We start from the raw sequence: 25,909 nt of genomic DNA, 5'->3' as shown, positions 1-25,909 counted from the left end.
AGGGTAAAGTTAGTGAAATGAAGGAAAAGGGACTTTGAAATAAATCAGTACAGTGTTATTGTAGGAATACAGGGAAGCCTTAAAAAAAAAAAGAGGAAAATTAGCTGAAAAACAGCATGATCATAAAAAAAAATGAATTAAAGACACCAACCATTAGTCATATAATCATTGTGGAAACAGCAGTAGTACTATTTGGGAAATAAATGGTGTAAAAAATGTTAAATTTTGTTACTCTAGGGTGCCTGTTGTGCTTTAGGAATATTACTCTTCAGTTTGGAACTCCCACTAACATCATGCTGCTGCTGATCACTTCCTCCTCTCCCTCGTATTGGAAGCACAAAAAGCAAAAAACACAGATTGAGATGAGCAATTTACTGGAAACAGAAATGAGATAAAAACCCAGCAAATACAGCACTTGTCTGGTCTCCAGGTTGCTCCCTTCTCCTAAGCAGGGAGAGAGTGTCCCTTTCCCCTCCACCCAGCAATGACCTGAGGTACTGAATAATGAATAACATTGGGATCCTGGCCATGACCCCTCCCAGTTTTTGCAAAAAATTAACACTGTCCCAGCCAAAACCAGGACAGTGCCTAAAAAAAGTTCAATTTTTTTTCATCAGATTATTATTTTTCCACCCCTAATCTACTTGTAAGATCATGGGTTTTCATAGTCATCATCCTTCCCAATAAATACTTGATAGAAAGTAAAGAGCTCCCATCAGGATGCTTTGCTTGAAATTATTGGCTTTGAGTTTAAAGAGTCAGTGGGAAATCATTTTAAGAACTATTAACATTTAGATGTAGAAAAGGAGAATGGGAAGGCAGTGCAAACTGTACCAAAGGGCTGCTGCTTCTGGTTGGTAAGCCCTTGGCCTGGGTTTATTTGCTAAGGATTTATAGAGTTGCTAGAAATGTATAGCTGATTTCGTGGAACTGTAAAACTAACTCCCCAACAACTAGCCACAACAAAAATAAGAGAAAAAAACACTATAATAAGAAAAAAGCAGTGCAGTACAAACCAGAAGCATCTTGCTCATGGCCGGATTGAAGGCAGGACTTCTCGGGGCACCTGGGACTTGCTTTCCATGTGCTCCTGGGCTGTGGTGTGGGACAGCATTACTCTCCCCCCTTGTGTAGCTGAAGGGAAACCTTTGCGGGACAGGGTGTGCTGTCTGACTGACAAACCATTTGTATCAGCCAGCATCAAGAGCTATGCTGGGTTTCTGCCCTGTTAGAAACCTCAAACCTCAGCCAAAACCACTGACCGTCAGTTCTAAAATTTGTTGGACAGAAGGCAGGGATATTAGTTGATTGTGTGCTTTCTACCCTCAGTATCACCTTCTTAGCTGCTAACCTACCCCATCCTGTGGTGCTGAGTGCTCCAGTCTAGTCCTCGATCTTTCTCTGAATTGTTGGGGAGCTTGTGTAGGAGCCCCTCAAAACATCTAACAACATGTAAAGCAAGAGGAGCTTTGCAGATGAGTAGCTGTATCTCCAGTCAAAACAGCATAATTTTATCTTCCCAGTATTTCATTGTGCCACGTGGCCTTGTGCTGTAACAAAGCCTAAGAAGGTTTGTAGGAGTTGTCTCTTGCTTCATGCCCACGTTGCCACCATGTGGGATCCTCTTCGTGGCAAAACTGGATCAGAAAGCAGGGAAAGTGGTGGGCAGTGTGTGGAGTATAAAAACTTGACCCACAGGCTGCTAGAACAGGAGACATGGCTGTGGTAAGAAAAATCCTCCTCTGGAGAACACATACTGAGTCTCTTTGAACAGCTGAGCTAGGCTCAGAGGATAAACCTGCTGCTAAGGAGTGTCATGGGCTCGCTGTTGAATGCTCCAAGGGTTCTTTCTTCAGTTGTGTCTGGAATTAATATGAAAGGAAGGCTAGTTTTTTGGCATATGTCTGTGAAGCAGTTACAGTGTGTGGATACTGGCTAATGTGGGGTTTTGCTTTGCTGTGCTGATAGAGCGAAGGGGAGGAGTAACTCATACTTTTCTGTCTCCCCATGAAAAAGATAATGTGTTGATAGTCCATGTTTTTGTCCATGCAGGCTTTACAGTCTAAGTGGTGTTTCACCTCTTCCCTTGACAATTACTCTTCAAGCTGCAAATATTTATTATCTTTTTTTTAAATTATTATTTCTGTTAATCATGAGTTTTTCTGCATGCAAGTGTATCTGATATTTGTTGATAGACTCCAGTGCTCAGGATGACATCATTCTTCTGGAGCTTGAACTCCTGGGGAGGCTGCAGACGTTGGCCTGTCACCCTTCTGTCTTCCCTCAGCCATGTGGGGAAACTATTTGTCTTTATTTTCTTGGAGGGGGGTTACTTTTCTGTGGCAGTTCTCTGAACACCTTCTGATTTACCTGTATTTGCAGATCTGCACAGATATTCTAGGGGCGTGGACTGTTTTGTTGAACCTTCCTTTCACAGAATAAAAGATCTGAATTTTCTGTGGCAAAACTGCTTTTTGCCTTTTTTTCCCTGCTGGGTCCCATTGTATTATGCTTACTGTGGGCTTTTGCATAGTACCCATGATTATGGTGTGTGTATATATTTATATAGATTTTTTTAATATATATATTTCATATGTTTTCTATATTCAAAACCCAGTGTGACTAGCATGGCCATTGTGTCTTCTTCAGAGGGATAGTTTTATTTTTGTTTTTATAATGTGTGTTTTTATCTCTGAAAGCTAAGCTGAAGAACTTCATCTAGTACACTCATATTGAACTTGCTGTCTGTTGTAACATCAGTTATTTTCAACATTGCTTCTTCCCAGATTTTACCTTCCCACTGCATGGATTTTTTTTGGATCATTTCCCTTCACTTGTCTTACTTAGCCTGCTTTTCTTCCCCAGAATGAATCTCATTTGATTATTTTCAGACTGCATTTCTATTCTCTCTGAGTCCCTGTGCATTATTTTCTTGTCCCCATTATTTTTGCAGCTCCTCCAAATGTGATATTTCCTGGAGATTTTAGTTAGCATGCTGTCTAGAATCTCTTCTGGAACATTAAAGAAAATACCAAGTGAAATAGGACCTAATACAGGTCTTTGCAATACTGCACCTTCTTCCTTTGTTATCCTTTGCTTTTATCATGATTTATTTGCAGTCAGTTTTCAAATCAAGCCACAGTATTCATCTCAAAGCGCAAATCACTATCAAATGTTTACTGAAAATCAAACAGACCACATCTGTTCCTTTTCCTTAGACTTCTAGTGCTGTAACACTAGCCAGAAAAGGGGCCAATTTCTAGCCAGTTCTGCTCTTCTGAATAGAAATCATGATTTCATTGTCCTCAGCCTTGTAGCCTGGTTTACTTTATAGGAAGTCTCATTAATTAAAACAGCTGTGCAACCCATTCTGAAATTCTGTTTTGTGGAGAAACAGTGCTGGGGAGAAAACAAGTGGAGTGTATGCATGTGAGGGGGAGAAAGAGAGAACAGGGGTGTATGTGTGTGGGGAGAAGGGGAGTTGCTTTTATCTGTGTGTGTGAGTAACTGGGTGATAGCATTAGGTGTATTTCTGAGGAACTGCACAAATCCCTGAATATTCTTGTGTTTCTAGACCATGGTTTTCATCTAGTTAAGTGTTTTGCACTCTCTTGCTCTGCTTTCCCTGTGGCCTGTGATGCTGTTGATACTTGAAGCTGCAGTGAACCTGGTGGTGGCATCAGCAGCCACCTCTTAGCTAGGCGCCTTGGAAAACTCTGCTTTAGCTGTTGCCCAGGCATCTGTGATACAGAAAAACTATAACACTTCTCCTGTAGTAAAAGGACCTTTCTCACTCTAAAGTACAACAGATAAAAACAGCTGTTTGGGGTAAGAAACAAAGGAATTGAGACATAATATAAGGAGATGATGGAGACTGTAGGATAAAAGCAAGAGCATGCTTAGCCAAGAACTCTTTCAATGGGGAATATGAGTTATAGTCCCTGGAGATCAAGCAGAAGGCATCTCATTCATGGCTTTTTGCTTTGACCTGGCCATAATAAAATTTCAAAAGTTTCTGGTGACAGTAATGCCTGCGCTGGGCTGCTTAGAACAATATTTTATACCAGTGATTTAAAAGGATTATTACTACCCCTTTTCAGATGGGGCAAGCAGCTGGGAACAGGCAGAAATAAATTTAATCTGTTTTTCTAAAGAGACTTTACCTATATTTTTGAGTGTACTTATCATCTTCTCCCGCTCTTGCCTGCATCCCCTCTTCCACCTGGCTTTTGTTACCTGCTCACTGCCCAGCCTGGACCACCTGCCATGATGGGAAGGCTGGCACGAGGCAGTCTGGGAGTTGAGATCTGTAGACAGGATGGGACTAGGGAAGAGCATTGGCTGTGCTTTGTACTGAGAAGGAAGTCTGAGTTGGCCTGCAGGTGGAAATTTTTTCTGTCCAAATCTTGGGAAGTAGGGTATGGATGTGGGGTTTTTTTGTTTGTTTGTTCATTTGTTGTTGTTGTTGTTTTGGCTTTTTTTTAAGTACGGCTTAAAAAAAACCCAGCACAAATACTGCTATTGAGACTCCTGATTGAAGCTTTAAAATTATTCCTGGTATGTTCATTACTGTTCTTGTGAGGCATCAGAGGAATTGAATCTAGCCAGACATTATGAAGCGGTGTTAGAAGCTTATGGTTGTGTTTTGTAATAGCCTTACAAATTTTCATGTAATGCACTGACAGCTTTGGGGCAACTGCAGGCCTATAGACCTCAGAAATGTCTTCATCATTTTCCTGCTGTGTTAGATTTTCCACCTGAAAAAATCCCTTCTTCATAGATGGATGCACTAGGAAATAGGGCAAAGAGGTCTGCATCCACCTCAAAATTGGCAGTCCCAGGCTTTATGGGGGGCACATGGGACTGTGTGCTGTCTCTCTGCTTTCTCCTCCTCCTCCCCTCCCCAGGTACAGACCTAAACTGAACAGTCCAGACCTAAAGACCAAGCCCATATCTGAGATGTGCCACCTCTCAAAGTCTGACCTTGTCCTCCTTGCTGAAACAGCTTGGTACATAGATTTTGACCAAGAAAGTATGCAGGAATGTCTGCAGTACTCAGAGCAACCGAGGAGTTGCAGATATCGTTCTTTTGATGCCCCCCTTCATCACAACTGCAGAGGTGGACCAAGAGCCTCCCAGCTGTGTAGTCCCTGGAATGGGGCTGGCAGTGGTCTCCCACCTCCCTCCTCTGCCCAATACAGCCAGCAGGTCGGTTCTCTCTCCACTGAGTACTGCTGCAACCAAAGGATTTGTTTTTGCTTTGCTTTATTATTTACTACAATGATCAAAGCAGCCACTCCTTGTGATCATAAAGAGAAGCCTTAAAATCTTATTTAAGAGCACAAGTATTTTGGGCTTTGACAGATACGCTTTGAAAACAACACAGATGTGCAGTGTCAGATTTCACTGCTGCATGCAGTGTCTTTGTTTCAAACTGTAAATTTGGATAGTAGTGCTGGGCATGTGCTTTCCCAAAACGTTGTTGCCTGCAATACGGGAAAAACAAGTTCCTGCGTTGTGGGGATTTTTTTCCCCCTGAATATACCCCCTTGGAGGGTTTGAAAGGAAAATGATCTTAGCAAAGTGAGCATTCAGCCCTGCGATGCTGCAAGCCTATGGGTTATTTTTAACCTAATTACCTCGAATTAAACAAAAGCTTAAGAATGTTTTTGCTTGAGTTGAAGGTGAGTCTAAGTAGACTTCATGTGCAGAGCAGCTCCAGCCAACAGCGTGGCTCTTCCATTGCAGAATAATGCCTGTGGCAGTGCCCTGTGCTAACGAACGGCGCTAGCTTTTCTGAAGGGATAGCTTCTCTGAGCTGATGTGAGAGGATATGCAGCTCTTAGAGCAGTTCACTCCTTTCCCCTTCTCACCCCTCCTATGGATGTGGTGATCACTTCAGACTTGGTGACGTTTTAGATGGAGCACGGTCTCCTTACACTTGCCTGGCAGTGGCTCATTAACTGCGTGTTAATTGAAACTGAAAGTTTGTCAGATGATTCAATTCAGTTACATGCTAAATGAATTCAGTGCAGTAAGCATTACTGCTGTGATGAAAATCTCTGTGGAATTGATCTGTGAACTGATTTAAAGGGATTTATTGGCTTCATCAGTGGCTCTCAGAGGTCAGCATCGGGAGAGCAGGCAGATGTAGCCACACTCTCAGCAAAACAATTCGTGCTCTTCTCTTTCACCCTAAACAGTTTTAATTACTGGCCAGTATGCTCCCTTTCCAGGACATATGTTAGGTGGATAAATTTACTCTGGAGAGCTGAGAAGTGAAAAAGTAAATGAGGAAAATTAAAAGTGGGTTTTGAATTCTGTAATCTAAATGGCTGAAATGTTGGATTCTTATCTTCCTATGGATTGAGCAGTCACAAAGTTTTCCTAAAGTTTGACTCAAATATAAACGTATGTTATAAAGAAAAAAAAATTAAAGAAACCAGAAGAAAAATATCTGCTTTAAACTAAAGGACAGAAAATTCAAAATTTATACCCTCTATAACTCATCTTTTATACTTGGCCACTGCAAAAGTCTCCCTTAAGTGGGCAATTTATTCTGTATGCTATACCTGCTTATATGGTTGGTTTCCGTGTGGAGCCAATTTTTATTGCTGAGTTATAAACCCTTTGAAAATAGGGGCTTGTAATGGAAGTGCTGACAGACCTTTAACTAGGTCAGTTTTATCTGGCTCCATTATCTTTGCTTTTGTAAAAGCATTAAATGGTTGCAGATTTGTTTATTTTTCTCGCAGTCCCAGAATTTTAACATGGGTATGTTATTGAATTGTTTTTTCTTCGAAATGTCATGAACACGCAGTACTAGAGAGTTTATCCAGACTATGCAGTCATTTTTAAAAGTAAATTGAACTGTTGTGTCTTATTTCAAGATTTTCTTGTTCATACAGCACATTTGGTCTGTAGCACATCATTACCATAGTAATACCAAAGTTTCCTTTTTCTCCTGCTGTCCTCTTCTAATCTTGAAATCTTCTTTGTCTTTTGGGCTCCTTTCTGTATAAAATGACAACGATATTTTTTTTTGTTTCTCCCATTCAGATGGAAAGCCATACCACTGCAACTTCCCCGAAGAGGAAACCCCAATGATAACATCTCAGTTGGATGAACTCCCAAAGCTGGGAGGCCGCAATGCCAGAGAGAATGAGGCCAGGGAATCTAAACCAGAGATTCCTGCTCTGGTGTCAGCACTGGAGTGTGTCATCAAGGAACCCTTTTCAAAATACCAAGGTTCTGCGGACATAAAGATGCCAGTATTTCATCACAGCCAAGGGCTTCCTTGCTCCAGTCACATTGCTAGCTTTGCTTCGGGTATGGGCCAGACATCTTTAGACATGGTCATGGACTTGAAAACGTCACTTGAAGTGCAGGCTAGTCGTGCTAGAGAAAATTTGCTAGACTTGCAAAGGGAGCATCCTCTGATAGAAAAAGGTGCTGAAGTTCTAGAGGTAGCTCCACTCGATTTGAGTGAAAAGTCAACAAGGGATAATTCATGCAATAAATATCTGAATACATCCTTGCAGGCTACTTTAATTGTCTACCCATGTCCTTTCTGCAGTCACAAAACCTACTACCCTGAAGTCCTATGGATGCACAAAAGAATTCTGCACAAAATCAGCTGTAACTCAATGGTACCCCCGTGGGTTCAACAAAACGGATTCAAGGGTATTAAAACCAACCTGGTCTTTCTGGCGAGGAGTGGGCGCACTGGCCCTCCTCCTGTTCTCGGTGGTAAGGAATGCCAGCCTTTGCCCATTGCCAGATTTACACGTACTCAAGTGCCAAGTGCGTTGCCAGGTTCCAAACCCAGCTCCCTTTCTGTTGGGATGGCTGCAAAGTCCGGGAGTACGCATCCATCAAAGGACAGTCACGTGCTCGGCCACTGTGGTTCACGCGTGTCAGGTCTGGATGGGTACAGACAGCCCAAGTTAAACCATTCCCAGGAGCAATACAGCATAGCAGCACAACAAAAAAGCAAATACGAAGCAAATTCCAAACTTCCGCAAATGGGAACCTACGGCAGAAGCATCACACCTACTCAAACAGTCGTATCCAGGCCTAGCACGCAGCCCACCAACAGTAAGCAAGTGGAAAAGTACGTGGTTCCCCAAGGAAGTACTGGGTTTGCCTCTCCAGGTAAGCACTGTGCATCCGACTCCATGAAGGCCAAATACAATCCCCCGCTGCAGTACCATCCTCTGTGTAAGAGTGAGCAGTACCCTAAACATGAAGAGCCGTCGGTGCCTCAGAGGGAGCCTCACATGAAGGCTGGAAATGAGATGAGGACATTGGCAAACTGCACAGCAGTAGCACGAGCCAGTCCAGTGCTGCAGCCTCAGCCTGGTGCCGTGGGAGTTCCTCCGGCTTTACACTCCAGCAAACAGGATCTGGGATCAGATGGGCATGAGAAACATTTGGACATTTTAAATATCTTTAAAACATACATTCCAAAGGACCTTGCTTCACTGTACCAAACCTGTGGTGCCAACAGCCCTGTCCTAGATCACACAGGTAAGATTTTAACAAGCCCTTCCATTGCTGAGGACATAGCTTGTTTGTTCCTTTTTTGTTCAGAACCATGACATGCTGTTTCCCAGTTTTTTCCTTCTCTGCCTTTAACACTTAGGATTACAAGTTCACTGTTTATATCATTGCTGGATAGGCTTGAATAAGTTTGTTTATTGCTCTCTTAACATTGCAGCATCCCCCCCTTGTGCACTGTGTGACATTTCTGTCGAAGGTTAAATGTATCTGGTTCCACCTGGAGTACTGCTGTTCCTTTGTCCTCTTGCTTCAAGCAGGCTAGAGTTACACGGATGTGCTGTCACAGGAAGATCCCCCTGATATGCTGGTGCTGGCACACATCATCATCTTTTTGCTTCAGGCAAAATAAACATCCTCTGGGGCTTATCTGTGATGTTACTTTGGAGGTTTTGTTCAATTTTGTCAGCAAACAAGTCTTCCAACAACACAGAGGGATAATCGCTTGTCAGTGTCCTTTGTCTTTCTTGACAAAAGTCTTAAGATCTCCCTTGTCCATATCAAAGGCTACTAGGTATTTTTCAAATGAGTCTTTTGACCTGTTTGTATGCTTATAATTAAAAAGAGGCAGAACTGGACATGTGCCTGCTAATTCACATAAGCAGAAAAATCAGTTGTGTAAATAGCCAGTTTAAAAGTTTGGGGACTAAAAAAGTTCAACAGCCATATAAATAAAAATACACCTACATATTTGCATTTGAAACCATACTCTTCTGATGATCTGCCAGAATTAGTTTGTTGCAGTGGAAACTGAAAATCATACTGATTGTTTATACACGAGATGTGTGTGTGTCTGTAGGGGAGGAGAATTAGAGCCATACCATACATCTCTTACCACTTGTAAATGATGCTGTTTTTTATACCCTTCCTCTCTTTGTAGAAATCGTGCAAATCAACTCCTCATGAAAAGAGCACACATTCTCGGCCAGTGTTCCAGTGTCCCTGCTTGACATAATACGCTCATAATATACAAAGGCATATGTGAAGTGGAGCTTTTGCAAGTGGTACAAAATCCAAGACACTTGGAACCTGGTAGTCTTAAGGACAGCTGTGGTCTAGTGCCCAGAAGGTGTGTGCAAGTTGAGGCAAGGAAGGAGCCCAGAGTGTTCAGTCAGGTCTTGGTGGAAGGGTCTTTTGGAAGAGACAGGAAGGCAGAATCTGTCTGACATAGTCCACGAGTGAGTTGCACATTTCAGCCACCTCCATTGTCAGTTCTGCTCAGTCACTTCAAAGGTGGTACTGCATAGGAACCTGTTATTTGTTGAGCAGATCATTTTGCAGGAGCTTAGCGCCTGCTGGATGATTGCAACCAACATCAGGCTGCTGGGTTTTGTTAAGGAAGCAGAGGAAGACATGCTTAGTTTCTGAAACTACAGTTTCAGTGTTCCTTAGGGTTTTTTTGTCCAGTCGGCTTTGCTTTTGCCATCCCAGTGGATTGTTATTTAAAGTTTCCTCCCTGCCCACTTCCTTCTCTAAGTACCAGTTAATTGTTCCACCCCTAACTTGGGGTACCTTCGCGTGGGTGCCCTCCTTGATGTTATTTAATAGTACATTGTGTCAGCCTGCTCAGAGAAATCTTACTGATCCAGTGAGCTCCCAGCCACGTTAGGAGAGATAAGAGAAAAACAGTAAAAGCTAGGAAATAGAAGATGACTAAGTGAAGGCAAGGACCAGAAAATTCATGATGACTTTCAGAACAAAGTAAAACAGGGGCAGGGTTTCTAAAGAGGTCTCTATTTACCTGCTTTTTAAAAGAGTGATTTTATTGCCAAAATGTTTTTGCTGGGCAGTGATTTCTAGAGACACTTTAACTGGAAGTTATTTAGTGCCCATCTCTGCTTTGAAACCTCTTCTTTCATTCCAAGTGTTTTACAGCAATCAAGTTTTCAGAATTTGAAACCTCTTTTTTTGAAATGTAGCTTGTCTTCATTTTATATACAACTTCCAGGTTGCTGATGTTTCTCCAAACCAATTGGCATGACAGCTGTTTTTCATAGCACTGAAATAAAAAGCTGCTTCAGGCAAAAGGAATGAGATCTTACCAACTGCAAACAGAGGAGGGTAATTGAACTTCATCTGAAATAACATATGGCTCTAGATAGGCTGAGTCCTCTGAGTCAGTATGCATCATCCCATTTAGCTTTAATACTGTAATGTGAATATGGCAATTATGATATAAAGGACATCCAAAAATCTGGATTATGTACAGTATTTGTCATGTTTTTTACCCTCAGTTGAATATTCCCAATAGACTTTCCTTGGGTTTTTTTGGTATATGATGTCATCTTGGATCACACTAGATTATTTTAGTGTGTGGTAGTACAGTGTTCAACTTCCTTTTGAGTGGCTGCATTTGTTTTTGGGATCCTTTCTTTGACGTTTATGTTTGTTCCAGTGTGTCCTTGGAAGAGAGTTGTTTTGTGTACTGTTGTGATGCAGCTTCAAACATGAAGCTTGCTGTGCTAGGCTAGGTTTGTTTCACACTTCCCAGTCTTCCGAAATATCTGTAAGAGAGAATCTTACTGTTATATTTCATAGAGGTTATTTATTTTATTCATGCCATTGATATATTGGGAAAGGGTGGGTTATGGCAGCAGATGCACTCTTTCTTTGGGGCTCCTTTGAGACCAGCTTTGAGCATGGATTTCACAGGAACTCCCATTCACACAGTGGTGTTCCTTTACCTGAATTATAGAACACCTGTAGTCACCCACCCCCTTTTGTTCACCTAGAGGATAACCTGAGTGATGACTCACAGGGGTATTGCCTTGTGGCAGCTATGCCCATGGCTCAAAGCTCTGAACTATCAAAAGCCTTCTGGTGCTACCTGGGAAATGCAACAATGGCAAATACACCTGGAAGCAATCCATTTTTCCCCCTGCTTTTTGAGTAACTTCCTTAAAGTGAGTGCTAGGGAGGGGTTAGGTGGAAGTCTTAACCCACTCATCCTTGGTGTTTGTACATGGGTTTGCAAACAGCATCCTCAGCCTTCCCCCATGGGTGGGAGAGGTGCTTCCGTGAAGGCTGGTGGATCGGATTGGTGATGGCTGCTGAGATAATTGTATTCCCCTTCAACAGAAGGAAATGTAGGTTACAGAGGGATTAAATGTCTTTCCAGAGGTGTCAAAACCATAATGTGAGGAACCCAGCTCTCCTGGGCCTCACAAAGCTACTCTGCCAGTCCCTGCCTGTCCAGCAATCAGCGTGGCACTCCTGCAAAGGCCCCAGCTGGTTCCTCCACACACTTCCCTCAGCTTTGCTTTCCAGCTTGCAGCTACAGTTCTGGGCAGTGAGGGTACAAATGCTCGTAACAGCTCAGAAATCCTGCTTTAATCTTGACTGCCTTACAAGGCAAACCCATCCTGTTACAGTTCACTAAGGTTCTCATTGGTATTTAGAACACTTATGTGATATTTTAAAATTTATTTTGTTAGGGTTTTTTTTTCCCTAGGGTTTTTTTTTTATTTGTTTGTTTGGGATTTTTTGTGTGCGTACCTGGTCTGAATATTTCCCCAAATCATGATCTTGTATTTGACGGTCAGAAACTTAATTTTGTGAGTATTCAGGTGCATTATGCAGACTGTGCTGCCATCTGCAGGAGGTGCTATTATAAAGGAAGAAAACAATCTGTGAGTGGGTTGTTTGTTTGGAGTTTTTTTTGCAGCAAGATATTTCTTTGCACTGTATGGTCTGGTGAAAACCATCCCAGGATGCTTGGCATCATACCAGCAGAGTAAATGGCAGCTGTCTTCTTCTCCATTCATTTTCAGATGCAGCATCCATATTTTGGATTAATTTTGTGGCATCCTGCAGTTGATTTTTCAGTTGTGTGGAGGTTTTTTGTTGCCACTTTTTTGGTCACAATATTACTCTTTTTAAATGCTGTAACTGGGGCAGGGGGGGGATATGAAAGAAAAGCTGAAACTTCACTTCTGTTGACAGCCCTCTCAGAATTTCTTTAAAAGCCAAAGTATTCCAGTGGCAAATGGAAACATCAACTCTTTTCTTCCAAAGAGGGTGTTTTACCAAAATAGAAAAGATGATGTTCAAACATTTTTTTTAATAATAAAAAAGCCCAATAAAAGTCAAATGTGTCTTTTTTGATCAGCAGCAGAAAGACAAAGACCAGCCCTTTAAGTCAGATGCTGTAAACTGACCTTTGGAGAAAAAGGAGAGGTTTGAGCGGTTTTCCACAAATGCTAATAGCCTAGAAAACATGTTTACCCAGGGCTGGGGGAAGGCTGCTGTGCTGCTACCAGCTCAAAATGTCCGGAATGACACTTTCATTCACAGATGTCTTTCGTCTGTGCCTCAGAGGTCCAGGGTCAGAGCAGCACCGGCAGGCAGGTAGGCAGGGGCGAAAGGTTTGATCAGTCTGCGATGGCTCCACTCGCTCTGCATTTGTCTCTGAGGTATTGCAGCCTGGGGGGGACAGTCGGGCTCTGGTCCTACTCACTTCCTATTATCCATGTGACTTGTCTCCGCCACGCTGGAGTCACTTTGATTTGCCTGATGTACTGCTTGACAAAGCTGGGTGATGGCTGAGAAGTGGATCCAGCTGCTCTGAAAAGCGCACACCTGACATGCCAGTCCTGGTGCGGGCACATCATGGGGAGCATTTTTTAATTCAATGTAATTTATGCATTCTTGCAGTCCTGTGTGTGCCTGGCCTGTCAGCCAGTGCCTAGATGAAGGCTGACAGTTGTCATCCAGGGCCTGAAGGTAGCCTCACATAATGACACATTAGACATACTAATGATGTTTTCTTCTGGCATAATGTTTTCTTCTCAACTTTCCTCTCTCCTCTCCCCCCCACGCACCCCCCTTCCCTCCTTCTCTCCTGACTACAGGGATGCTCAGGACACAAACACGCCAAGGAGACTGTGTCTGCAGAGAATGTGGAAAATGCTTTACCCAACCCAGCCACCTCAGGACTCATCAGAGGTCCCATGCAGGTATCTTTTCGCACTCACTCTTACTTTCTCCCTTTCCCACTTGCCTGTTTCAGATTCAGCTAACAAATGCCAAGAATTACATTTCACGTACTGTGTTAACCTAAGTAATTCCAGAACCTAAATCTAATAGATAGGTTTTTTATTTTTATGACTATTGCTCTTGTTCTCCAAATATTGCTTACCTGATCCCTGCTCGAACTCCATAAAATTGCAATGCATTTAAGATAAGTCTGTTTGCAAATGTTTTATTTTAATTAGAGAGTGGGGTACTCAGAAATGAATATGCTAATGAATTCTGTTGCCACCAGCACAAATTGAAATCAAAGTACCCCTTTCAGCACAACATAAGGCTTTGTTTTGCCTCATCGTTACTGTTGACAGGAACATTTTTGTGGAAAACGATTTTTCCTCAGACTGGTCAGCCCTAAAACGGGAGATCCCTACCAGCCTTTTTTAACCTGACACGGTCTGTGGTTGAAGCTAGAGGACACTGAAGCCACCAGTGTCGTGAGCCCTCCTGAGCATTGCATGAGACAGGGAGAGTAGCAGGTTCCTCCTCAAAAGTGTGAATGATGCATACATAAGCCAGTCTGATGCAAAATGACAGAAGCCAAATGGTAAGTAATGCAGGAAGAGGGTCCCTTTACACATACACTGATAATTAATGTTGTCAGTGATTGCTTTCTTCAGCGCTGAAGTCTGAATTAAAAAGGGCAGTGGCCCTAGGCTGCCATTAGCACACTCTCTTACAGTAAGTGTTACGGTAAATTGGTATTTTCCGGCCACAGGCTAGTAGCTGGTGTCTTTTTTTGAACGTGGTTAATCTGTAATGGTCTCAAATAATGTACACACACTAACGAAGCTTGAATGTTCATCTGTTAACAAGCCCCCTTGTTCCCACAGTGGTATTTGAGTCTAATGGACTCCGAGGTACTGAAGTTCACACCACCTCCGCAGATGCCCCAAAACAAGTATGTTTTACAATTAATTGGGTGTTTGGTTTTTAATGTGGTAGCTGGGAAAAAATTGCACAGTGATACTCATCACTAAAGCACTGACTGTTCTATAACGTGTATAAATAATAATGGTATTGCTTAATTTCTAGCTCTTAAATTTTTAAAGCATTTTATCAGAATCTGATATATAGAGAGTCAGTTAATTGTAAAGCAGGTAGTTAGTGTTTAAATAAACATGATACTGGCTTACTGGGGACTAGGTGGGATGGGTAACTCTGTAATGTGCTCTGACGTGTAATAGTGAGATAGTACATAAAGAATTCCTGGAATTTTGCTTTTACAATTAACACATTTTCTGCTGCAACAAGACAACTAACGTTTAGTCTATATTTTTCTGAAGAGTATTTGCACCCTGATACCCAGTATCTGACTTAGAAAAGCTCTTATCCACCAGTTTCCATGGACTCTGTTAGTGTGCTTTCCTGTTTCTTGTATACAGTTTCTTCTCTTAACACTTTTCAAAGCCTTAAACTATATATAACAAAGCTGTTACATAGAAAATCATTAAACTGAATTTGTTTTGTCTATCTTATATCATTGGAGAATAGTGTCACAGCCTGGACCTTCCCATTCCATTTGCAGCTTGGCAGGTTTGTTTCAGAGCACACCTTCTCATGGGTACTTCTCTTCCATCAGTGAAACTGCCTCCAGCATCGCTCACTTTTCATTTCATCCTCATTCTTACTTTAATTTTCACTATAGCAGCCCCTGTCCTCCTGTCTCTTAATAAACTATTGCAGATGTTTTTAACCATGCTTAGAAAATGCATCTTCATGCTACTCCCAACATGAAGACATTTAGGAATTGGTTTCTACTTGCTCAGTAAACATTCTCACTGGGCACCATTATGCTGCCTAGTTCATATGCTGCACCCTTCATGAAGACTCTTGGCACCTTCTCTGTGCCCCTGCATCTTTCTGGCCCAAAGGCTGCATTAAGAGCCCAGCCTCTGTCACAGGAGCGTCTGAATTGACACCAAGGCATAAAGAGGGTCCAACAATTCTCATAAAGTTTCCAAGATGGCATAGCACTTTGGCTGTTGTTGTGAGCAATGTTTGCTGTGCTTCTGTGGGACAGTAGCTGCAAAGTTATGTTGCAGTGTCCCCCTTATGATGCTTATCTGATAAAATTGTACAAGGACACATCTGTGAGACAGATACATACAGTCAGTGTAACAGAGTGAAACACTGCAGCTCTGCCAACTTGCTCAGCTAGTCTTCGATTCTCATCAGTTTAGTAACATAGATTAATAAACCTAAGCGTCTTTTAAAAAGCTCTTTCATCTTTTCATGCTCATGGTTTTCTCTCATGTGTAGTTGAGATCACATTCTGAAGGCATCTGGGCTTTCTTCTAGAAGACAATATAAGGTCAAAGTTGGAAATACATTTCCAAAAAATTCTGGAATGGCCATATATATCCAAAAAGAAATATGGCAGCTCAGACCAGATCTGGACTCTTTTTGTAATCTGGTTGATATTACTGCACAATAAATTGACTCATAATCTCATCTTTGTAAACTGTAGTCATGCCAGAATTTATTGACTAGCTTCTTCCATGGCGAAGGTAGCTCGCTCTCTCTATCTGCCAGTCTGCCTTCGAAGTATTTGATTAAATTACAGCATCTCTCAGTACAGCAGAACACTGAATAGGGGTTAGCTTCTTGAATGGCTTCATCTTGTGCCAGTCAGTATTTCTTCCACAGAAGATGCAGTGTGATCACTCCTGCAGGAGATCGTTCCCTTTCTTTTGTCTTGTTTGCTCCTCAGTACCAACCTTAGTCCCAAGTTGTCAGCATCTGTGTCAGGGGGATTATTCAGTTGTCTGCTGTTTCGCTGGCTCTCATTGCAGGCAGGCATTTTGCTGCCCCAGAAGACTCCACCTGCACAGTCCCTGGGCGTTGCAGAGGGAATACTCTCATTTCCACAGCTGTAGGGGCCTTTAGAAGCACAGAAATGAGCTCTCAGTGAGAACGGTGCCTGCAGCATTCTGTTAACATTACCATTTCCCACTTCAGACGTTGTCACTCCATGTCTTCATTTCATTTCTTAATTGGGGACAGATCTATTCATGAGAGTTTAGGGTGTAAAGTCAGTTCAAGTTACAGAAGTGCCGTGCATATGCTCCGAGCAAGAAACAATAGTTATCTATACGATAGTTTGAGAAGGGAAGAAGGGGTTTTTTTGATGTCAAGTGGAAATGATTCACTTTACATAATGTTTCCACCTCACAGGTAAAATAGCTTCCCCTGAGTAGTCTGCTAAAGAGTAAAAATATTAGCATTAGTATTTCAGGGTTCCACCATTCCCTTCTCTAGTCAGCCAGATCATCTCTAAAGGTTTAGGAAACAATGTTAGGTAGGGCTTTTAAAATCCCCCAGCATGGTAGCTTACAGCAGTGCTACATTGAATAGCAGTTTTATCACTGAACAATTCTAATTCTGCATGTTAAAAATAGGGTCTACAGCCAGGCTTTTTCAAAAATGAACTAGCTAAATCTATATTTAGCTGTCTAAATAAGAACCCTATTTTAGGGTAGTGAACCACCAATAGGAGGTGCAGGTGTTCAGCATCTGTGAAAAGGTTACCTACAGGAGTGTGTAAAAAAGATCAAACGCACACAGTTTTGTAGCACTGGGTTGTGTTTCATGCTTTGTTATCAGCACCAATGAAATACAAATAAAATGTAGGAAATAAGATGTTCATTCATAACATTATTTATTGTGGTTTCTTATTTCTACCTGAATGCTTTTAAAAAAAACCCAACAAAATGACATTTTTACTTAAAATTAATTTCCCATGAACTTTGGAATATTTCCTACTCTTCTTTATCTAAAGGACAAAAAATGCTCATTGCATACCCCTAGTCAATACAATCTGTGCTAAGTCATGTAGATTCTCTTGAAAAGCTGCCATATTAAACATATTGAATATTCTGAATATTTTTATAAATGCTAAATATCCCAGTATATACATAATTAAACTTGCTTATCAACAATGAATATGTATCTTAATTTGGAATACTCTTAAGCAACATCCAGAGACACAATTTAGCAGTCATGAATTCGGGGAGTACACTCCAATTGCACATACACAGCAAGACAAAAGCTGGCTCCCCTTCAGAAGGGGCCCTGCAACCACGTGTGTGTCTCAAAGCAAGGCTCTCCTAAAGCGTGGGGTCATTTCAGAGGCACTGCCTGATGCTGCAGCCAGAAGCCCAATTCCCAGTGGTACAGGAGTCAGTCTGGAGCCTGCTTTTTCACCATGTGACAGCAGTGGTGGCAGTTTCTAACGCGTACGCCGTGTGTTTTGACTCCTTCTGCGTTTTTAAAGCCATATAAAAATGTGGCCTGCTTTAGGAATGTAGTTTATGCTCTATCAATAGTGTCAGTCAATACACTCTAAAAATTTTAAGGGACAAGAAATGGGGTTTTCAAAAGGCATGATTTCCTGGTTAGCAAAGAGGGAGAGCTCTCTCTAATTGAGTGTATATGTATGTGAACCGTATTTACAGCACTGGAGCCAGAGACACCAAGTTCTCCATCTTCCATGTGAGTGAAACAAGTAAAGTCTCCAAAACTCCAACCTTTGTCCTCTCTAGAAAAACAATATTTTATTTACAGAAAATCAATTAGAAGCTGCAGCCCAGGGAAGTAAACCAAACTGTTGGTGTCTTGAATTCTCTGGCTGAAGCTTAGCCCATGCCAGAAGGCAGTAATATTGGCCTGGTTTGTGAAAAAGCTCTGGACACCACAGTTTTTGGGCCTCATTCACTGAAAAGACAGGTGTGCAGTAGGTCCTGTACCTACTGTGTGACAAGGGTACTATATATCCCTTCATTAAGGCGTCCATAAACCTTTATTTTCTCCACTCTACGTATTTTTAAATATTTCTTGCAGCATTCAGTACTTGAAATCACATAAATGTGAATAGCCTAAACTTGGGGGATAGAAAGATTGGAAAGTGCCATCAAGAAAACACTATATACATGTCTATATGTGTGTTGTAAAGGAGCTTGGGGGAAAAGCTGGGGACATCTGTTACCTGTAATGTTTCTATAGTCCAGCAACACTATGGCTCTACTTGTCTTAAAGCAACTTTACAGAGAAGGGGAGAAGGCAAAAAACATAACCCAGATTAAAAAGTTATTTAAACTATTGGTTTCTGAGTTTGGCTGGTTTGGGTTTTCTTGCACTCAAAATTCTAGTACTTGTCTGTTAGAAGTCCTATTTATGACATTTGTTCATATGAAATGTCTTGCCCCAGTTCCTTGCAGAGTTTGTTCCAAAGATCATGATTAATAGTTCAGTCCTCATTATTGCAAATGTTATTTTTAAATAGTTATTCTGAGAACAAGAATTCCATTAATCAAAATAATAGATAATGAACAAATAAATGGCAACCTAATTTGTCTCGTTCATACATATGGAGATTATAATGCAAACAATCAAGGAACCATGGAGGCTGCTGTACTGGCATCTGAGTAATATGCATGTACTCTATGTCTGTTACTTTATGAGCATTAGAGACAGGATTAGGAGCTGTAATTCTTGTCCCAGCACTTGTCCCTTGCTAGCAAACTGCAGTGATATGTGTGCTCCTTGCAGTTCACTTCAATGTCATGCAATGACCTGTCTCTGTCTCACTAACATGCACACAAACTGGGTTTTTCCTGTTAACTGGGGAAAAGCCCTGGAAGTTGCTATGAGAGCAGCTTTTGGCATGGAAGCTGTAGGTTTCACGCAAAGATCTGCTACTTTTCACTGAAAGTGAGGAAAGCCTACTTTTTGAAAGGGAAAACATTTTTATTTCAGGAAGAATTCAGTCCAACTCTGTATCAGCTGGTTCAAAAGTTGACCATACCTTGGGATGGTGTGAGTACAGCGGGGTGAGTCCCTGGGTGGGTTTTGGCACACGTGAAGCTCAGGTCCTGTTCGCCAGTGAAACTGGGAGCACAGCTGTGCCTTAGAGGGGCCCAGCCACCCAGCACCTCCACTCCCCTGCATTGTCCTTGCAGGTGTGGGGAGGATGGATTGTTCTTTTTCTGGATCCCTTGTGCTGTGTGGTCCATGACATGCAGGGCATGCCTTCACCACCTCGCAGACTGTCCATCCCAGAAGAGTGCCCCTAATTACGCGCCTTTTTTCAGTTTCTGCCCAGGGAAAGTGGGGCAAGGTGCCTGCCATCCCCTCCCTTCCCCTTCCCTCCCTCCTCCCCAGCCCCATGAAGCTCTGCCGCGCTCCCCCGTGTACATGGAGCCGGTTCGATCCGAGGCGTTCCAGTGATGAATGCCTACTCCTGGAATTGTGGCTGTGTCTCTCAGGCATGATGCAGCCGCGCAAAAATGTAAAGCATCTTTCTTAGTTTACTGCGGGAAATTCAGCATCCAACTAAGGAAGTTTTATCACATCTCTCATTCAGTTACTGTTTCCTACATTTCAAATATACTGCAGTCTGTACAGCAGCTTTTTTTTTCTTTAATTTTGTTGCAAATCTTTCCGACTTAAAACGAAACTTTGACTGGTAAATGTCATGAATCTCGGGCCAGGTTTAATTAGGAATTTTCTAAATCTATTAACAAAAGAGATGCAGTTAATACATTATGTCAACCAGAGCTGGGCTTTCTTTAGCTATTTCGAGGGCTGCCATAGGCACAGCTTGAAACTTGCTTGGATTTTACATGGGTGCTGTATTTTATGTTGCATTAATTTAAAATGGTCTGTTTCACTTCATCAAGACTTTAGCTTAAGGATAATGCATTTATGTAAGATTAATCTTGCCATGTTGTTTTAGGATCAGGATTGTAAACTGCATTGTTCCGACAGTGATGTTCTAAATGTCATTTTAAAGCTTTTCTTGAGAGCTGCAGGCTCCCACTTATTCATGATGTTATCTTTAATTTCACTTGATTTTAGAATATCCTTGCTATGTTTTTTTCAATGTGGTAATTATTCATGAAAATTGTCTAAGAAAATAAAAGGAAGATGACAAGGGGGGGGAAAGCCGCCTTAGCATTTGACAGACCTGCACAAGAATTCAGTTTTTCTTCATTTAGCTGCCTCTGTGACCTCAAACTTCAGCCTTTTTAAAACACTGATCTAGTTGTGAATCCCTTTTGGCTAGCACATATTTTCCACTTTTTGGAGGCCTCTTCTTTCCCTTCGTGTTCTCAGCCTTCTCTGAGCTGCTCCACCAGATCCTGTTATTCTAGTTCTAGTCCATCACGGACTTTCTATAGGCCTGACGTGCTTTGCTCTTGGTGGAGATGCTTAAAAAAAAACCCTAAAGTGTTTTCACGTGGTGGGTCAGGATGAATGTACATGATGCTAATAAAGGGTAACGAATGCCGGCAGAACTTGCTGGAGGGTCATGCCTGGGAGCAGGGGCGAGAATGAGCTTTTCCCTGTGTTGTCCTTCTTGCAGGGGAGGGACCACGGCAGCGCAGAGGTCACCCACATGCTGCATCTCCGGAAAGGAACCTAGATCCCGGGTGGAGGAACCCCAGCAGCCCCCCACGCTCCAGAGCATCTCCCTGCCAGCCGTCGCCGCACCCGGAGCTGCTGCGCGAGGCTGGGAGCAGCGCTCTGCCAGGAGGGGGGTGCCTCCTTGCTGTTAATCATCTTAAAATAAATGAAGATGCTACACAAGATATATATAAATTGACGTACTAATCAGTCCCATGGTTCCTTATTTCCTTTATAATAAACAGTGGAGTTGGCAAGCACTGTGGCGGCACAAGGCATCTGTATTAATCAAGAGAAGTTTGAGACACTGGAAAAATTAAACTTTATGTGATTTGGACAGCATGAAGAAGTTAAGCACTGTAACAAAAACCTCCCTGATGCTCACAATGACTATTTGATACATTTGAAAAACAGCAGTGGATTCGAGGGCTGGAGAAGTATTAATTAATGAAACTGCCACTGCCTGTCATGCTGAAAAGCAAATTAAAAAAAACAACAACAGAGAGAGAAAGAATGGGGGGTGCAGGGAAAAGGTGGCATTCGGTGCTGAGAAAGCAAAGCTTGATGAAGGATTAAAGGGACTAAAGAGAAAGACCGTCATTCTGCAATGGTTTGTTTCATTACAGTTTGGGGACCACTTGCATTTCTAGTGCTCTTGCTCTTGACTGCACACCATTAATAGTATGTGAATATGGAAATTGAAACACTTCCCGAGAAAAGCTTCTATTCTGCTTTGGAAAAGAAAAGCTAGTTGAACACTAAGAAAAAAAAACAGGCTTCTGTGTTTTACTCTCAGGACCTTTTTTTTTGTAACAGGGCTACTTTCTTCAACCTGGCCACAAAGGAAGTCTTCACTTAAAGAAAATTAAAAAGAAAAAAAAAAACATTCAGCTGTCTAACACCGCTGATGTGTCTGTTTAGAAGAGAAAAGGTGTCACTGAACGAATTCAGGCAGCCCTGGGGCCATAAGGTGCACTCTGCTCCTGGTTTGGTTCAGCAGACCAGCTGCTGCTCCGCCTTGGGCCCGCTGACGTTCTGGAAAGATGAGGAACTTCTTTTGTGCTGGCAGGTTAATGTTCATATAAATGTGTCATGTCTTGTACTTGGTGATCACTGGTGGTGTTAGGAAAAAAAAAAGAAAAAAAAAAAGCTTTATATACCTCTTCTACAGTAACTCTTTAACTGCAAGTTTTCAAGGTGGGGTTGTGGCACATAACAGGTTGTTAAACCATGCAGTATAAGCAATTAAAAATGTATTCCACAGATATAAATATTTTCTTTTCTTATTGCTGTGACACTATGTGTGATGGTAATATTTCTGAAAGTTTCAGATTTTGCACATATAATTTTATGCATTATCAAAAGTTACTGCTGCCTTGAAAGAAAATGTTCTGTGAAAATTTTTGCAAAAGCTTTACTAGTTTGTTTGGTTTTTTTTAATTGTAACATTTTGTAAAGGCAGGAAATGGAGTTTAAAAAAACAACTAGCATGCTAAATATATTTTTCAAAAAAGCAATAATTTTACATGTACAGAAATGATGCTAACCTTTAATACAGGTGAGACCACAGTTTACTTAATACAGTAATGGAATAGTGCTGTTTTTGTAGAAATGGGTTTCTGACAAAAGATTTGTTTAAAGAAAAAAGGAGAAAAAAACCTTAAAACGTGTTCTTTCTGTTTTAACAGTTCTGTTCTAACAGGTGGGCGGGGGGCGATTCGCTTTTTAAAAAAAATCTAGTCAGTAATTTGGGCTGGATACTACTTGTTACTTGTTTTAAATTACTTGACATGTTTTGTTACTTTGCAACACTTGAAAACAATGCAAATTAACTTCCTTACTTATTTTTTTTTAACTAGATTTTCCTTATGCTATTACACAAGATGTAAACCAGAATTCTCTGTAAGTCTCGGTGTAGTTAGGAATGTCTGTGCAAGTACTTAAAAGTGATTGTAATTAACTGTTCTGTGAAGTTATTTTGAGGGAGGTTGCATAGACACATTCCATTGTACACCAAAAAAAAAAAAAAAGAAAAGAAAAAAATTAAATATTTTGCTGTGTTGCTTAATGATTATCATTTTGGGTTTGCACTAGCTCTCTCTTTGTTCTTGATTTTTTTGAAATTTCTTTTTTTCTTTTTTTTTTTTTGTTGCTTTTCTGAGTCATATTTTCCATGAGAGAAGGTAATGGTGACAGTTCAGGAATGCAAAAAAGCTAGTTGCTTAACCTGTTTGTTTGTGGTTTAGTTATTAAAAACTCTTCTATACCCAAAATGGCACAAAAGTGTAGTGTACATTTGTAAATTCTTTTTTTAATTGTTTTGTGGGTTTTTTTTTTTTTTTGGCAAGCTGAACTAGAAAATCTGAGTTAATATTTAGAGCCAAAATCTTCTTTCTGGAATTTTCTTCCCAAATTCTTGCCAGAGAAGCTAGTGCTGTCACTGCCATTGCCAGGGTACTAATCAGCAAAGTTTACAATCATAATTTAGCTTCATGAAGAACAACACTAGGGGAAATCAGTTTAAATAATTATATGCTGTGTATAGCACAGAAGTGAGATTTTCACTTAATTAAACAAGAAATAAGAGTGGGTGGGGGAAAACCAAGCTTAAGGACCATCGTTTTTGAAAGTGAATCTCACGATTTCTGGTTTTTTTTCTTTATCATTGTATTGTATTGATTTGTTATTTTAGTTAGACCATAGTATTTAAAATGAGTTGTGTTCTTATTTATTTAGTCAAATGGGCTTTGATCAGCTCTTTTAAGCAACGTGATACCTTTTTTTGGCATGACACACTCCAGTAAAGCCCTTTTATGACTGTTACAGGGACTTTCTACTACCTCTACCAATCTACTGTTTCTTCTTCTTAACAGGTTTTTATGGTGTTGCAAGTCTAATGTAACTTAGACAATAAAGGATTTGATTATCTACACTGCAGATTCTCAGTGTATCTGCCATCTCTCTCTCTCCCTTTCTCTCTCTCTCTCTCTCCCTCCCCCCCCCTCTCTGATTTGTGTGTGGTTTATTTTAGCTAAAATGTAGGAGATATCTTTTATAATGGCTGAAGTGAAAGACCACCAGAGTATTTTTGGATCCTGAATGTTGTACACTGACCAAAAATCCAACTTGGAGAAACTTTCTCCACAGGGCTAATCAACTACATTGCCACCATGCTGCATTCTTGAAATTCCTTCTGTCAGAAATGCTGTGTATAAATGGGTGCATTCTGCAAAAAGTTAAGCCAGTCAGAAAGCCAAGACAGTTTTTAGGTTTTTATTTTAAAACCTCTTAAAAGTCCTTAGGGATAAACCTTAGCATAAATTGTTGCCTCTGTCCTATCGAAGACCGAGCTTAATGAAAACAACTGAATATTATCCTTTAGAAAACAGCATCTGCTGGTAGGTGCAAAAAGTGGTTTGCTATTGACTGTAGGATACAAATTTCTCACTAGGGGGATTTCCAGGCACCGATATTCTGCTGGTTTCATGGTAATCCTTGTAACTGTGTTGCTGCATTCTTGTGCTTTGGACAACTTTGTGTTGTCTTCATTTGTCCTACTGGAGGCATCAGAGCATGCATGATGTTTGGAGCCAACAAAACAACAAAATCCTGTTATTCTAGTTGGAGTGCATCCCTCCTGTTCACTCCTTCTCACGCCTAAAGGGTTTCTGACCAGGCCTTTGCTAGGTTTTGTTCTTCCTTGCCATATACGTATGCTGGGCTACCTCAAGTGTATTTCAGCAGGTCCACCAGGAGTGCTGGAATTCATTGACATAGGTGGGGATTTGTCTTTGAAAAAACGATCTGTCACAAGCCCTGGAACAAAGCAAGAGGTAACTTCTTCATTAGAGTCTTAATACATAAAATATGTTGGTTTATTAAGGGAAAGGTTACATTTTATGACAAGTCAAATTTCCCAGCCTCTGTGCAAGCCACTATTTTTAAGGCAGCAGTTCTGTGCAAAGTACCAAATTGCAGAGTCTTCTCCACTTGTGCTCTCTCCTTTCTCTTTTGCTGTGTTTGAGACCCCACACTTCAGGGCAGTCTAGTGTTCAGAGACAGAGCACAAGTGGATTCACTGAGAGCTTGCAGGTAAGGAACACCAGTCCGCTCCTGCTGTTTAAAGGGTAACACAAATGAAATGGAGTGTGTTGATACATAAAAAAAACCTTCCACTTTAGTTTTTTTATTATAAATTGGGAAATCATTGTTTCTGGAACAGCAAGTGGTGTAAAGCAGTTGAAGATAATTGAAAGCATAGACAGCATAGATATGGTCCCCTATTTGTTGCTTTCCATGGAACTCTGGGAATGCTGGCATTTTCAAGAGAGACTGTACCCATGTGATGACATCATTTACTATCTCCAAGTATACAGTAGCTGTTACAAAGATGCTTCTGCTTGGTTGGTTTTTTGGTTTTTTTTTTGTTTTGTTTTTTTCCCACAGGTTTATTAATACTGCATATGGGAAGAAGAAAACCATAAACACCCCAAAATGCTAGAAAAAAAAAAAAAGCCCTTTTGTTTGAGGCTGGTAGTCACAGAGTAAATAGTACATAGAAAAAATATGTTGGGTATGAGCAAGTATTTCCAAGCTGACCCACCAGTTACTGGTCAAAGTTAGGGGTGCTTTTGCTAGTGAGGGAGGAAGGGGTATGTTCTGAGTAGGAAGCAAGCACAGACCAGGGGTTTGGTTGCTACTCAGCTCTGGGGGTTGGAATAATGTGGTGGATGTTGCTCACAGAGCCATAAGAAAGAGGAAGAAAGCCCATGAAAGAACAGTAAGGGCTAAGTTTTGACCCTCTGAAATTGAAGTAAATGGAAAGCAGTCTCTGAGGAAGGCCGAAGCAGAGAACAGGACCAAGAAGAGGCCAGAAGTGGAGTGAGAGGTCCAGAGGGGAATCACCATTGAGTGAAAA

General features: G+C 41.3%; 1 protein-coding gene across 6 annotated transcripts in view; it reads left to right on the top strand.

Moving 5' to 3' along the window:
• Nucleotides 1-21,487, top strand: part of ZNF516 (zinc finger protein 516) — a 98,749-nt gene extending 77,262 nt beyond the window's left edge. For 4 of the 6 annotated variants that reach the window (XM_068193839.1, XM_068193857.1, XM_068193866.1 and 1 more), the window contains exons 3-6: nucleotides 7,060-8,529; nucleotides 13,410-13,509; nucleotides 14,413-14,485; nucleotides 20,951-21,154. In XM_068193839.1, the coding sequence (XP_068049940.1) occupies nucleotides 7,060-8,529; nucleotides 13,410-13,509; nucleotides 14,413-14,485; nucleotides 20,951-21,010 (1,703 nt within the window). In that variant the 3' untranslated portion in view covers nucleotides 21,011-21,154. Of the gene's footprint in view, nucleotides 1-7,059; nucleotides 8,530-13,409; nucleotides 13,515-14,412; nucleotides 14,486-19,341; nucleotides 19,400-20,950 lie in introns of all 6 variants that reach the window. The other 2 variants (XM_068193886.1, XM_068193848.1) reach the window with 2 other exon arrangements.
• The last annotated feature ends 4,422 nt before the right edge of the window (nucleotides 21,488-25,909 follow it).

The sequence above is a fragment of the Anomalospiza imberbis genome, chromosome 1 (genome assembly GCF_031753505.1).
Source record: "Anomalospiza imberbis isolate Cuckoo-Finch-1a 21T00152 chromosome 1, ASM3175350v1, whole genome shotgun sequence".
Classification (NCBI taxonomy): Eukaryota; Metazoa; Chordata; class Aves; order Passeriformes; family Viduidae; genus Anomalospiza; species Anomalospiza imberbis.
The sequence above is the reverse complement of the archived record's forward strand: the minus strand, read 5'-3'. Positions and strand labels throughout refer to the sequence as shown.